The 14,349-nt window shown below is 42.9% G+C and overlaps 2 protein-coding genes across 2 annotated transcripts in view; one reads left to right on the forward strand and one right to left on the reverse strand.

The window, feature by feature from the left end:
• The window catches only part of LOC116383673 (gamma-aminobutyric acid receptor subunit rho-1), a 13,176-nt gene extending 9,969 nt beyond the window's left edge, over window positions 1-3,207 (reverse strand). The window contains exon 1 of the mRNA XM_031847688.1: window positions 3,092-3,207. Within this exon, the coding sequence (XP_031703548.1) occupies window positions 3,092-3,198 (107 nt within the window). The 5' untranslated portion in view covers window positions 3,199-3,207. The remainder of the gene's footprint in view (window positions 1-3,091) is intronic.
• A 2,634-nt stretch (window positions 3,208-5,841) lies between these two features.
• On the forward strand, window positions 5,842-14,347 carry tonsl (tonsoku-like, DNA repair protein; the record flags this gene model as incomplete). Its single annotated transcript, XM_031847188.1, has 26 exons — window positions 5,842-6,128; window positions 6,211-6,306; window positions 6,956-7,098; window positions 7,259-7,442; window positions 7,562-7,691; window positions 7,835-8,006; window positions 8,136-8,250; window positions 8,343-8,494; window positions 8,613-8,765; window positions 8,879-9,004; window positions 9,150-9,348; window positions 9,444-9,499; window positions 9,616-9,705; window positions 9,877-9,949; window positions 10,026-10,189; window positions 10,408-10,531; window positions 10,635-10,876; window positions 11,267-11,753; window positions 11,851-12,044; window positions 12,432-12,538; window positions 12,735-12,891; window positions 12,992-13,070; window positions 13,151-13,458; window positions 13,650-13,821; window positions 14,014-14,189; window positions 14,333-14,347. Coding segments are annotated over exons 1-26 (3,939 nt in total), but the record flags the coding sequence as incomplete, so codon positions are not given.
• Window positions 14,348-14,349: the final 2 nt, after the last annotated feature.

Genomic DNA, 14,349 nt, shown 5'->3' on the forward strand with positions numbered 1-14,349 from the left:
ATATATATATATATATATATATATATATATATATATATATATATATCAAAATAAAAATCATTAATGCCATTATGAGACCAATAACAAATCCCACGAAAAGTTCACCGGTGAAGAGCACAAACATAAAATTGAACAGCTGAACGTGGGTTATCTACACAACAGTCAGTCTTGACAAATCTTGTGAAAAGTATTGAGGCTGTAAAACACAAGAAAACTATGTGTATCTCACAAAACTGCTGAGCGTAGTAAGCCGTTAAATGATGGAGAGTTTGTGTGGGTCGGCTTGGTGAAAGGTCCTGAACCTCAATTTGTGTGGCCCTCAACGCTGGCTCCCTTAACAGGCACTCAGTCACCAAAACCACTGCTTTAGATTGTTTATGTGCAGGTGTGAACAAAGCAAATGTATAGGGAAATCAGAATGTGTTTTTGTATCAATAATCATCAAGCCACCACTAAAAATGATCTCATGAGGGTTTTCTCCTCAGATGTTTTCTTGTGCGGGAGTCTGCTATCCTACACTTATCCCCCTCTCTGCTTCCTTCTCACGGCAGCGAAAAAAGGGAAATTGTAAGTAATATAGTGAAAACTCCCACTACACATGCCAGCAGCATCCAGCCGCGTTCACAATTTCACACTCCGAGAGAAGAGGAGGGGTGTGATGAGAAACAGGGAGAGGAAATGTTTGACTTCTTCTCGTTTGAGATTATTTTTCCCCCTCATGCTGGAATATGAATGAAATAGTTACATTTGATTTGTATTCTCAGCCTGTGCGTCAGCAGAGAGACATAACGTGAGAGGACTTTTAACTGGTTGGGGGGGGGAAAAAGTGATTTGATAACAAGGCAACACTGGTGCTCAGAGATTATAATGCAGCTTTGAGCCACTTGTGCTTTCTGTTTTTTGAAGATTTCCCACAGATGATTACGATTGTGCTCCTCTTCTACTTAATGATCATCTTAATCACTTTAGGGCTGGGATGATCACTTTGAATGAGGATTATTTGGATGTAAGCAGACAGCTTGAACCCCTTTAACATACTGTATATTCAATAAAATCCGATTTGCCCTGTCAAGCGCTCTGACAGTTTGACGTGACGTACTTAAGAACCAGCAAGTATGCAACGTCAAACACGTTTATTTCACTCAAATGGATAAGAATCTCAATAGTGTAATGCTGTTTGACGTCTCCTCTGTTCTATAAATAACAGCAGTTACAGCATGAAAAGTGATACTGTATCTAAAGGCAGAGGGATTATATAATTTGACAGGGTTTGTTGAGGATATTAAGTGGATGCTAATTATTTAACGCAGATTGCACCATGAGGCGTACGGCGCTGTACTTTGCCTGCTTGGGAGAATCTTATCATGTCTCACTGGAGGACCTCAGGATATAGTTGAGCTATTTGCTAATATTTGCTACAAGAGAATATTTGAATTTGTGGGTATAAATGGTGGGAAAGAGTCCAATCCATGCTTTTTATGTCATGCTTTGATATTTTATCAACAACAAAAAATCAATAGATTTATCGGTAATGACAATACTTATTAGTTGCAGCCTCACTGAGTTATTTCTCTGCTCACAGCACTTGACAGGTGTTCAAAGCCATGTGAGGGTGTTATTTATATTCATTCTGACAATTTTGTTGTGCATTCATCTTTTGAATACCTCGCAGATGTTCTTTATGCTTCAAACTGTGCTCCAAATGTAACTGACTCACTGTAATGATCAAATTTGCATTTCTAATGTACGTCAGACTAAGATGCTTTATTTTGTTTTGTAGAGTAAAAGCCAGATTTCTTCTGCTGCAATATGTGAAACGGCACCTCCACATATGGCTCCCTACACTTAACAGTCGTGATATAATGTATTATTATCATTAGAGTTGAAATAATTAGTCCTTTGACAGATAATCATTTTTATAATCAATGCATTTTTTCATATTATCAATTCCATGACAAATGACAAACAATCCGTGTTTCTAGCTTCTTATATGTGAATATTTGCTGGTTTTCTTTATCTTATATGATAAAGCATTGGATATCTTTGGGTTGGGGACTGAACACGGCGTTGTAAGATGTCACTTTTGGTGCTGGGAACTTGCGAAAGGCATGTTTTTCTTTTCTTACGTTTTATAAACCAAAAGATTAATCGGGGAAATAATCAGCAGATTCATCAAGTGTGAAAATAATTTGTATTTAATATTATGATAATTCAGAAATAATTATTTCTGACAATTTTGCTATGTAGTTTAAGCATTCACCTTTCTAAAAATATTTATACACAAAATATAAATTGCATACCATTTTTCTCATACTTCATTATGTGCAAATTGAACTGAATCATTAATCAATTTTAAAAAACCAGCATCAAGTTATCAGCATTTCTAATGTGACTACAAAAAGACTAAGAAGCCAATAGCTTGTTTTGTAGTGCAAATGTGACATTTCTTCCACCAGAGATATGTCAGACTGCCCCTCCACAAACTGCTCCCTGCACATAACAGCAGTGATAAAACTTTTGATGAACAAACATATAAAAACCTTTCTATTTCAATCCCTTCCCATGTTGAAGCCAACTCAATCGATAATGTGTATATAGAATTGAGGGTGCTTTAACAATTCCCACATCTAGTTCAGTCACCGACGAAAACATCTAATCCACTGGATGCATTAACAAGGCAGCAATTAGCCTAAATATTAACCTGGAAATGGCATTGGCTACAACTGCTGCCAGCGGGGAAAACAGTCAATAACTGGCCTGCAGCATTTGTGGGGCAAGAGAACACAACATTCACGTGTAGTGCATAAATAGATGTGGGGATTTAGGTCTCCCTCTCTCTCTCCGCTCTCCAATCTGCCATCTGAATGAGTCTGTTTTCAGAAGGGTAGGGATCAGCACAGGTGACACAGGAAACACTGGACAACATTTCATAAACCTCAAAAAACATCTATCAGAACATGATGAAGCCACTATGGGGAACAGAGCTTTTAAAAAAAAGAACGTGCAATAAATGTTCCATTTAAAACTGTCGTACATACCGTCGAGAGAATAAAAACACGCATTCCAGTGTTAGTGACTCCTTTGACATTACCTGCTCTGCTTGTAGGTCTCCAGCTTGTGACCCCGCGACTGGGCCATCCTCCCAGCTGCACCTGCGAGCCAAACACAGAAGAGAACAAGGACAGCATCCACCTGCATGGTTCACATTCCCCAGAGGACGGACCTCTCCTGTCAGTCAGAATCTGCTCCCCTCAAGGGTTCGGAGCACTCTGCCTTGCTGAGACATTCCCCTTCTCCAGCGCTGGAGCCGATAAGAGGGAGGAAAAACAGCAACAGCAGCAGCAGCCACACTGAGCTATTCTACGGCCTGAGTGGAAAACATCCTACGGTGCTTAATCTCCACAGTGGGAAAAGCAATTTTGACTAAACCCATAAATCCTTGAGCGTCAGATGGTACAGATTTGATCCCTCCAGCGGCGGATGTGCCTGCCTCTCTGTGCTCTGCTCTGCTCAGATATCCTGCACTCTGATGTGCTCTTCTCCACTTCGCACCGCCCAGAAACACCAATTCTCACAATGATGCGGCACACTCATTTGTAAGGTCAACGGTTTAGAGATGCAGACTCACAGAGGCTGAGAGGGAGCTCTTTGTCTGATGTGAAAGGCTTCTCGGCTCCTTCTGATGCAGGAGTCTTGTGTCTGGCATGTCAAAATAAATCTCTGCCTCGACTGTGAATGTCGGGTTTTCTGAATGTGGATTTATTTTCGTGTCTGTCTACTGTTTTTTCTCCGGGGGAATATTTTTGGATGCTCCAAAAAAGAAAAAAATGATAACACAGGTTGATGTGTTGGCAAATCCAGCAGAAATAAGGACAATTGAATTCATCAAACAATAGAAATACATAATTTAGAGGATATATAATATGGAATATTAAGCCATTAAACTAACAGAATTTTAATATGTGCTTAATCATTTTCAACAATGCTTTGTTCCTCTGTTTTTGTCAGATGATTGATGAATAAATACAGGACTACATGCATTTGGTTACAACAGACACCTATCAAGCTGCTTTAACAAACTCAAGAGGAGAATTAATGGGTGTATTTTCAGTTTAGCAACGCACTAGAGGCTGCACCACTATTTGTCTGTCAAGGCGTGCTGTCCATCTGCATAAGCCAATAAAAAAAAACGTCTCAGCACGTCACCAGCCATGTGGCCTCCTTTTTTCAGTCTGAACAGTTGGATTATAAAATCATGAATTTGGGTTAGCTCCATGGACGTCAATCTGAAAATTGATGTAAGTAACGTTAGGCATTGTTTGTGTTTCAGATTTGCGGATTTGAGTCCTGCTGACTGAGCAAATAACAGCTACCAAACTACACAAACTAACAAACAATGTATGATTCATACACAGATCTTTTTGTTATTGTACAGTGGTGTTAAAATATAATTTGATAAGGAATTAAATAAAAACCTCTCCAGAAAATGTTCACAAGTAGGACATAGAACAGAATTCTGTCTCACAACTTCATAATTAACTTGCTGCATCTAACACACTACGTCACTACATCACAGTAAGTGAGAGCCTGACTGATACTGGATTTTTAAAGGATAACTCAAGGCAAAGGAAAAGGCATGCTGTTACTACTAGTTGGCAGCAAAAACCAGATTATTACGCTAGTGGCAGTTACACTTTGACCGATATTAATATTTGAGCTTGAAAGAAATCTGAGAATGACATATCGGGCGATATTTACTCTTTAACATGAACACACAAGAAACTAAAAAAAGTCAGTACACCGTGCCTTCTGCAGGAAATAATATCTAATGCAGAATAATATGTGCTTATTATTTAATGGTAAGTAACATTTTCTGCAGAAGACGCGGTGTGCAGATGTTTAAGTTTGTCTTGTATATCTAGCTCATGATATTTCATAGAAGAGGAGAGTGAAGCGTGTATCTTTACATTTATTAACATGAACAAACATTTTTGATAAATATTGCTAATTCAGCTCGGAATAACTTTCAATCCTGACAGTATTATGAGGTATATCAATAGTTTCCCCTACCAATTCAAATAATACAATAAATCTATTTGTATCTCCCTAGCAGAATGGAAGCATAATTACTATTACCTACAAACAAAACATATCTCCCTTGCTACAACAAAATGGACGAGCCAACAGTGACATCGGGTTTAGATGTGATAATTTAGGTCAAAACTGGCTCCGGAAGTAATGTCCCTCCTAACCTTTCTGACCGAAGTGACTTCGCTTGGCGCACAAGAGTTCAGAAACAGGCACCAGCTAGTCATCGACATGAGCTCATGGGCCTTTTGTTACGTCTGTATGCGTTGTTTCCCTCACAAGGCTTTATTATAATCCTGTATTTTTGTACCATAGCTTTGTGTATGGGGGGGATTTGAGTGCATCGACAATCGCTAGTTGTCAAACTGTAACAAGTCACCAGAAGGTGTATCTTGAACTAACCCTTCTCTTTGTTTCCATGTAGAACTAGTCACGCTCTGGCGTTAGCCAATGAACGGTAGTCATATGACAAACGTTGTTTCTCTGCCCTGAGTTTAGTCTGTCAGACAGACACACTCAGTTGTCTGCAGTACACCATCCACAGACATGTTTACAAATCATATACGTTATTTTTAAGTGCTAAATTATAGCGATGATAAAGGTTGAGGGCAGTGTAGAACACAACATTTTATAATCCGATTGAGCCAGGCGGGATTTGTGCCTGACAGGCAATGATCGGGGGATGACACGCGTGACTGGATACAGTGTCGTCATTGGCTCGCGCAATACTGGCGGGGCATTGTAAAGCGTACAGAGGACCGATAGCAGGAATACAAAGATGTTTACTGAGATGTTTTCTAGGTAGCGCTGTTTGATGAGATGTTGTACACGATCGGATAAGTACAATGACAACGAGGACATTGATTGACATGTAAATGCAAGTATAGGTGAAAATAAAGTAAAAAAAGTTGTTTTTAATTTGCCAGTTGGGTGTCATCCAGATAGCTAAGCTAATGCGGATGGCGTTGCGTTGCGGTTAGCTAACACAGCTTTTACCTATCAGTGCCGAATCAAGATGAGCTCCTCACGGGAGATAAAACGTAAGTTTCGATTAAGCACGTTTTTGCTTTGTTTGTTTACGCTGTTGATGTGGGATCTGCTCAATGTGGGATTTCTCTGCAGAGCTGCAGAAAGCAAAGAGCAAAGCGCAGAACAGCAACAATCTGCGAGAGGAAGCAAACATCTGCAATCAGCTGGGAGAACTGCTGTCCAGGAGTGGTAAGTGGTTCATAATAGTCACAATATTAAAGTTGCTTTTGAATGAAGAAATGTATTGCAGCAATAGGAATCTGTGCAGATGGCATTTATTATGTATAATAAAGGCATAACGATGTGAAATAGACATAGAGTTTTCAAACAGAATTGATAGCAGTGATGTGTCTAAATAATGCTGATTATACAGTTACTCATAAATACAGATGGAGGTTATATCACTAGACACAACTCCTCATTTAAAAAACTAAACGTCAATTTATTCACAATACCATCACATAATATTGGCCATTCTGTTGAGTTTTTAGTTGTTCTCAATCAGCATTTTTGAGCCATCATCTCTGCATAAGCTTTATAGTCCAACACACCACTGTCTTCTTCTGCTTCTTTAAAAATTAAACTGCTATCAGTGTGACATTTCTAGTAGTTTAATCAATTTAGTTGTCTTTTATTTTAGTCCTAATCACTGCATTAATTGCTTGTGTCTCTGTCACATGTTGTGTGTATGTTACACGCTCTTTCTGTCCCTATGCACTTATCACAAAAAACAAAACATATAACGATTTCCAGTAATGTAAAGTGCAGCTCCGACATTACTGTGTCCTGTTCTTAATCTACTCATTCATCCTCCCTCCTGTTTTTTTGTGTCTCTCAGGTGATTATGAGGCGGCCATCAGGGAGCACCAGCAGGAGTTGTCTCTCTCTGAGGTGCTAAACGATGTGATTGGACGAGCTGTGGCCCATCGTAAGATAGGAGAATGCTACGCAGAGATGGGAAACATTGAAGCTGCTCTGAAAGTGAGTAGATTGGTCTGCCTTATACAGAATGCCTTTTTGTGGCCATTAAACCAATACTTAAAACTATTTAGGTTAGTACTGTAGTGATACAAGCGTGCCGGCTCATATTAAAAGCGCTTCAGAAAGCATTTAAGGGGTCGTATGTATTTTTCTTCTTTAGCACCAGCGATGTCACCTGGACCTAGCTCGCTCTGTCAGAGATCATGCTGAGGAGCAAAGGGCCCTCGCCACTATTGGTCGAACCTACCTCTTCCGTTATGAATCAGACCAATCGAGGAACAGCTTGGAGCAAGCGGAGGAGGCCTTCAGGAAGAGCCTGGCCATCGTGGATGACCGTCTTGAAGGTCTGCACTGTTTTTATGTACTTGTTTTTATCCTCAGGGTTTTTATGGAGCCTATAAAACAATCTAGTGTCCATAGTTTTTGTAACGTTTGTCTGTTCCAATGTTTATCTTTCTTCCAGGGACTGTGCCAGAGCGAGAGATTAGAGAGATGAAGGCTCGCCTCTTCCTCAATCTTGGTCTGGTCTGTGATCATCTAGGGGAACACAAACGTTGCAGCGAGTTTATCAGACGAAGTGTCTTCATTGCAGAGTAAGAACATCCTAAACTATAATAATGTAAAAATAGAAAAAACGTTTCATTTTTCGCGCTCTTCACTGACCGTGTACAACAGGGATTTAAAGATTACCATAAACTATTGTTAATTCTGCTTTCTGCATTCTTGTCCTGTAAAGGAAGAGTCATCTGCTGGAGGATCTCTACCGTGCAAACTTTAACCTGGGCAACATTTACTTCCGTCACGGTCAGCAGTCTAATGCTGTGCGCTGCCTTCAACAGGCCAAAGAGTGTGCAAGGAAGATCAAAGACAAGTTCAGTGAGAGCGAGTGCTTTCACTGCATTGGCAAGGTACAAAAACCCATTCGTGAGAAAGCTTTAGCAAAAATAGTCAAATTGTGCATTCAACCAACTACCCGTTTTCTGTTATTGTGGCTGTACACTTTGTAACCGGTGCATCTGCATGACATTCATCCACAGGTGCAGCTGTCTCTGGCTGATTTTGTAGCAGCTAGACGATCTCTGAAGAAAGCTGTCTTTCTGGGTTCCCAGCAGCCACTGGACAGGCAAACAGTGAAGAAAGCGTTTAAATATGGTTTGTTTAGCCACTCAGTCTTGTTGATTATTGTTTTTTTTTTTTGCACAAAGATAACTGAGTTGATGTCGTGGTTTGTTTGAATTTTATAGCGGACCAGGGTTGTAAATTGGAGGAAGAGTTGGGGGAGGATCCGGGCAAAGGACTGAACTCCCATCAGGCCGTGGGGCTGGCAGAGCAGCTGGGGGACCTTTACTGTAAGGTCGGCTGCTACAGCAAAGCTCTGGATGCGTATCAAGCTCAGGTAAAGAGCATTTTAGTGTTGACCTCACCCAACATGACTGCATTTGAACCTCTCTCCAGTCAAGTTTATTCACATAATATAATGAGTTATGTTAAGTTGTGTTTTCTATGTGTTGCAGTTAAAGGGCGCTGAAGTATTGGGAAAGCCTGCAAGGGAGCTGGCTGTCATCCATGTGTCCCTGGCTGCGACCTACACTGACCTGAGACAGCACAGCAAGGCAGTGGAGCACTACAGACAAGAGCTGGCTTTACGACAGGGCAGCGCTACTGAGGTATACATGTACTATATGTGTGTATATATATATATATATGTATATATATGTATCTTCACCCAACATTACTCTCTTTATTACGCACTTTAATCACTTGTTTGTGTCTATATCAGGAGTGTAGTACCTGGCTGAACATCGCAACAGCTCAGGAGGAGAGCAGCTGTGGCTTTGAGGAAATAGATGGCAGCTACAGTGCGGCCTCACTCTGCGCTCAGAAGTCTGGCCAGACCAGACTACAGGTGAGCTGAAATGGATTTGAAAGGCTGATACATACACAGTTGCCCTTTTAATAGCTGCCAATCCATATGCCATGTGTAAAGATTAATACTTTCTAAAGGTTCTAAAAGCAGATACTGTGTGAAAACACTCACTTCTCTCCAACAGAAACGCGCGTTGAGGCTCTGGCTGGCGTCGCAGAGACGACACACCTCGTCAAAGATTGACGACACTGAGGCGAGGCTGCGGGAGCTGTGTGCTGCCGAGGGCTGGAGTCCAGATGGGAGTGATGGTGAGGACGATGAAGAGGAGGAGATGGACAACAGTGAACCTCTGGATGACAGTGATGTCGTTCTCTCAGACTCAGGTACAACTGGCATTCTGCCTCTCTAGACAAATTACAATATTATATGTTTCCGTTTGTTTAGATGTGTCTCGTATGACTTTTCATGTGGTTTCTAGATGATGATTTGGAAGGTTATGACAAGATGGTATCAGGAAGGAGGAAGACGGGAAGGGTGAGTGATTACATCCGTTGTCATTTTCCCCAGCAATCATCTGATCTTGGTATTATGTGTCGACCCTCTTCAGTGTTTTACCATCTGCTCTTTCTGCATCTGTTTTCCTACTTTAGTGGAACAAGAGGAACGAGAAGGGCGAGACGACTCTGCACAGAGCTTGTATTGACGGAAACCTGAAGCAGGTCCAGTATCTGGTGGAACAGGTGAGGAAAACAACATTTCTCATTTTTGTTTCAAGAAATAATGCACATTTTTTTTATGTTTAATTAAGACAAAATTGTCATCCAGACAAATGGCAGTGTAATCCTCAGTTAACTACTTACTAAAAAAAGACAACCTGGATTGTATGATGACTAATGATGTCTGTATGTCAGCGTCACCCAGTGAACCCAAGAGACTATTGTGGCTGGACTCCTCTTCATGAGGCCTGCAACCATGGCCACTATGGTAACTGATTTCATCTTAACTTAATATAACCTGCTTTAAATGTTGCTTTTATAAGTTGTTGCTTTCTCTCATGCAGACATTGTGGCTGTGCTTCTGGAGCACGGCGCTAACATCAATGATCCTGGTGGACCCTCGTGTGATGGAGTGACACCTCTACACGACGCCCTCTCTTGTGGCAATTTCAAAGTTGCAAGACTCTTGGTGGAACGAGGGGCTTCTGTCACCCAACGCAACTCTAAGGTGTGTGTTGTGATCTGAGCCGCTCTCTTGTTTTTTTTGGTTGTCCGGCCGTTCGCACGTGCATGCGAGTCCCTGTTCGTGTGTCCTTCTGGGCGAAATAGTTGCCGCCCTTCTGCGTTGCGTTAATACAGCTGATAACGGGGTCCCAACCAACCGAATCTGTTCCGATGGGTCTTACATGTGTGCATCTGTCTCATGCTTCCACCATCCTCTGTCAGGGTCACACCGCCATGGACACCCTGCGCCAGTGGCAGAGGACGTACAGCAGAGAGTTGGACAAGGACGCCAAGCAGGAGTGCATCGCTACAGAGAGGCTGCTAAGAAAGGCTCTTGCAGGGGGAGGTGAGGCCTTTACATCATCACAACAGTTTAGCCTCGGTTTGCCTTTTAAAATATCCTTTCAGACACAGTTTTTTTTTCCCCCACCTATCTCTGTCTAACACAGTGCCCGCTGCTCCGGCCCCAGCCAAGGCTTTTGATGAGCTGCAGGACAGCCAGCTGTTTGATGCTGAGTTCTCAGAGCCGCTGCTGTCCTCTGAAAGGGGCTGTTCCTCCAGCCAAGACAGGCCCCGGACCAGCAGGAGCTCAGAGGTGAAGACAGTACCTGCCAGCCCCAAACGGTGGAAGAGCAACGGCTCATCACAGCGGCACAGAGCCAGAGGAACAGAGGCTGCTGTCTTGTACGGGGTAATGTCTGCCAAATGCCTCTTTTATATGAAGATAGAAATACTTCATACTATAATGTTTTTGTATCTGATTACGACCTGTCAGGAGACTTTATACACCTTTTCAAACTAAAAGTTGTGCTGCAAGAGGCTGTTTTAATCCTGGAGCAACTGTCTGTATGTACTGAAAATAATTATCTGATATATAAATAAATCCATTTAGGCCACCACTACTGGTTTTCCATCATGCTTTCATACTTTGGACGGTGAAACGGGTATTAATTAGCATTCTATGTGATGTAAGGAAAAGTCTTGGATTAACTTGGTTGGCCCCTGCAGAAACCCTGCCACTGAAACTGAATTCTTTACATCTACAAGTACTGTACGTGATTTGTATGTATGTCGTCCTTAGAATAACAGCAGCTCCTCAGAAGACAGCGACTCTGACTGCCAGCTGAGTCCTCTCCATGCCATCCGCCCTCGACGCAGTTTCCCAGCAGCCCCGAGTCAAAAGGAAGTCCACCCAAACAGGGAAACCAACCCGATCCCCAACTCCGGTCTAGAAAGTCTCAGGGAGGCTCCCGCGCCATCTGTCTTTGCCCGAGAGGAGTACTACAGTGCCATTCGAGGCTTAGGCAGCGCCAAAACTCTTCTCCAGGGTCTGTCCCAGCCTCAGTTCTCCAGCACACCAGCTGTTTCATCCAGCAACAAATCAGCCCTGGTTCCAGAGGAGGAGTATCTGGCTGATGACTGGCTGGAGGATGATTTTGGAGAAATCCAGCCAAAGAAGAAGAGGAGGCTTGGAGTGGATCAGAGTGAGCTGAGAGGGGAGGACACAGCCGTGTCCGCATCAGCAAGAGGCCAAAACAGGCTCTTAAACTCTGACACAGCCTGCAGAGGTAATGACTTCACTATTTTGTCTCATCTTATGTTCCTCTACATTTGTTTGCTTATTTTTACCGTCATTATGCTCCTCTTCTCTGTCGTGTTCTGCAGTTCCGTCGTTCTCCAGCAGGAGTCTCTCTGTGAAAAAGAGCAGCTTTCTGAAGCCTCACCAGGTCAAAATGACTCAGATGCCCGGGATGGTCAGGTTGGGCAGACGAGAGGTGAACAGGTCACACAGCCCCACAGTCACAGACGATGAGGACGTCAGACCTGACACGCCACCACCCCCACAAATAATCATGCAGGTGAGAAAAAAATCTCTGTATCAAACCCTGTGTAAGTTAGAGATGGAGTCAGTCCAACTATGAAAAAATAAGCAGTTGGACAAATACAATTCACATGGAGTCAGGCAGACGGACAACACAGTCCAACGGCATGGCAGGACTGCAAAACCAAACACACCTGACAGTATGTCGCAATGGTGTCAAATAAAATATATAGAATAAAAGACACTGCAGCTTGAATGCCGTCATCTACACCGTGGATCTAAACCCACTGTGTGTATTTTTACATCGTAACTTTGCATGAGTCACGCTGCACAGTTTCAGCATTTGCAGATCCTAATCTGGATCTGATTTCCAATCTGTTTTGCTAATGTTTTCATTGTTTCTTTATTCGTCAATTTATTTCAGCTTCCAGCTCAAAGCTTTGCTGCTCCCATGCCGAGATCACTGCCTCCACCGATCAGAATGAGGGTCAGAGTTCAGGAGGATGTTTTCCTCATCCCAGTTCCACAAAGGTTGGTGTATATATACCTTATGAATGAATAATGACAATAATACAAAATAAAGCAGCAAAGCGACGACGTCACATAAAAGCCAGTGTGTAAAAATTGGTTTTAAGAAGTGATTTAAAAGACACCAATAATTTGTTTTTTGCGGATTTAACATTTTTGCCTGTTTTTTGATCCATATCCTCACTCCTCTGTGTTCCAGTGAGGCAGACTCCTGCACCGTGTCGTGGCTGTGTGAGCAGGCCGCTCAGCGTTATTACCAGAAATGTGGCCTCCTGCCTCGCCTCTCACTGCAGAAGGAAGGTGCTCTGCTCTCCCCGCAGGACCTGCTGCTGGCTGTCCTCCACACCAATGAAGAGGTAAGGCCGGTTTGAGGGCTGGCTTTAAGAAAAGTATCTTTTTAATATTACTTTCACTTATTTTCATAGACTCATAAAGGTGTGTTGTGTTCTGTTGTAGGTTCTGGCTGAGGTTAGCTCCTGGGTTGTTCCTCCTCTCCCTGAGCGCTATAAGAAAGCCTGTAACAGCCTGGCAGTGGGTGAGCGACACACACAAATAACCACAGACACACACACATTTTGATACCCCGTCCTGGAGCATCTGTTTGTCTCCCTGCAGATGAGAACAAGCGTGTCACCCGGCTGTGTGAGGTGCAGGACGGGAGCTCCTCTGTGTCGGTTTGCGGCCTCAGCTTAGCGGCCTCCTCCCTCAACCCGCTCCTTCGTGCCCTAAAACTGCAGGCCAGCCTCACCGAGCTGCATATTTCCGGCAACCGTCTCAATGACAACCTTCTTCCCGATCTGGTTGCCACTACGATCACCATGCCTCGGCTTCGGCTGTTGGACATTTCTGCCAACGGCATTACAGGGGAAGGGCTGGAGAAGTTAATAAATGCTTTAAAGGGACAGAGCCATCCTGCGTTTCCGGTAAAGAGCTTTTTACTCTTTTCCATGCAGATAGTTTCTCTTTTATTGTGCAGCGATTTTTCCTCCACCAAAGTCCTTTGGCAAACTGTTAACAGTGAGATCTGTGGATTATAAAAAGTAATGGAAAGATGTGCTGCTGTTGGATTCAGTCCTACCAACAAAATGCTGTTTGTGGTTGTTTCCTCGTACAGTGCCTGGAGGAGCTTGACCTCAGCATGAACCAGCTGGGTGACGGTGTGTCCGAGACCCTGTCCTGTCTGCTGTCCTGCTGCCCTCTGTTAGCCAAGCTGTCTCTGCAGGCCTGTGGCCTCACCGCCCGCTTCCTGCAGCAGCATCGACTGCTGCTGGCCAACGCTCTGAGAGGTGACGATCTAAAGACTGTGTTGTGAATGAGTAACTAGAAATGACAAAGGCTGATATTATAGTATTATTCATGTACAAGCCAATATGTATCAGGAACCAACATATTATCTCTTTCAGCTTGAAAGAAAGATGTTTTTGTTTTATTTTTTACAATAAGTATATAGACAAATTAATATCCTTTTGATCTTTCAGGAACCGGCCACCTGAAGTCAGTGTGCTTGTCCCACAATGCACTGGGCTCCACTGGCTTTGAGCTAGTGTTAAAGACTCTGCCTCTCCACTGTCTCACACACCTGGACCTGTCTGCTGTCTGCAGGGGTCCGGCTGATTACCCGGTGCTGGAACACCTCACCAAAATCCTGTCACAGGTACACACACACATAAATCATATTCGGTACTCTGCACACAAACTATTTAATACTCAGCTATCATTCACGTGTGGAACACTTGAGAGCTTTAAGTGTAACGTCGGTACAATACAAACTAATCAAATCATTGGTCTTTGTACTAGGATGAGTGTTCACTGAC

Source organism: Anarrhichthys ocellatus, unplaced genomic scaffold (assembly GCF_004355925.1).
Source record: "Anarrhichthys ocellatus isolate YVR2014 unplaced genomic scaffold, GSC_Weel_1.0 scaffold7, whole genome shotgun sequence".
In the NCBI taxonomy this organism is placed as follows: Eukaryota; Metazoa; Chordata; class Actinopteri; order Perciformes; family Anarhichadidae; genus Anarrhichthys; species Anarrhichthys ocellatus.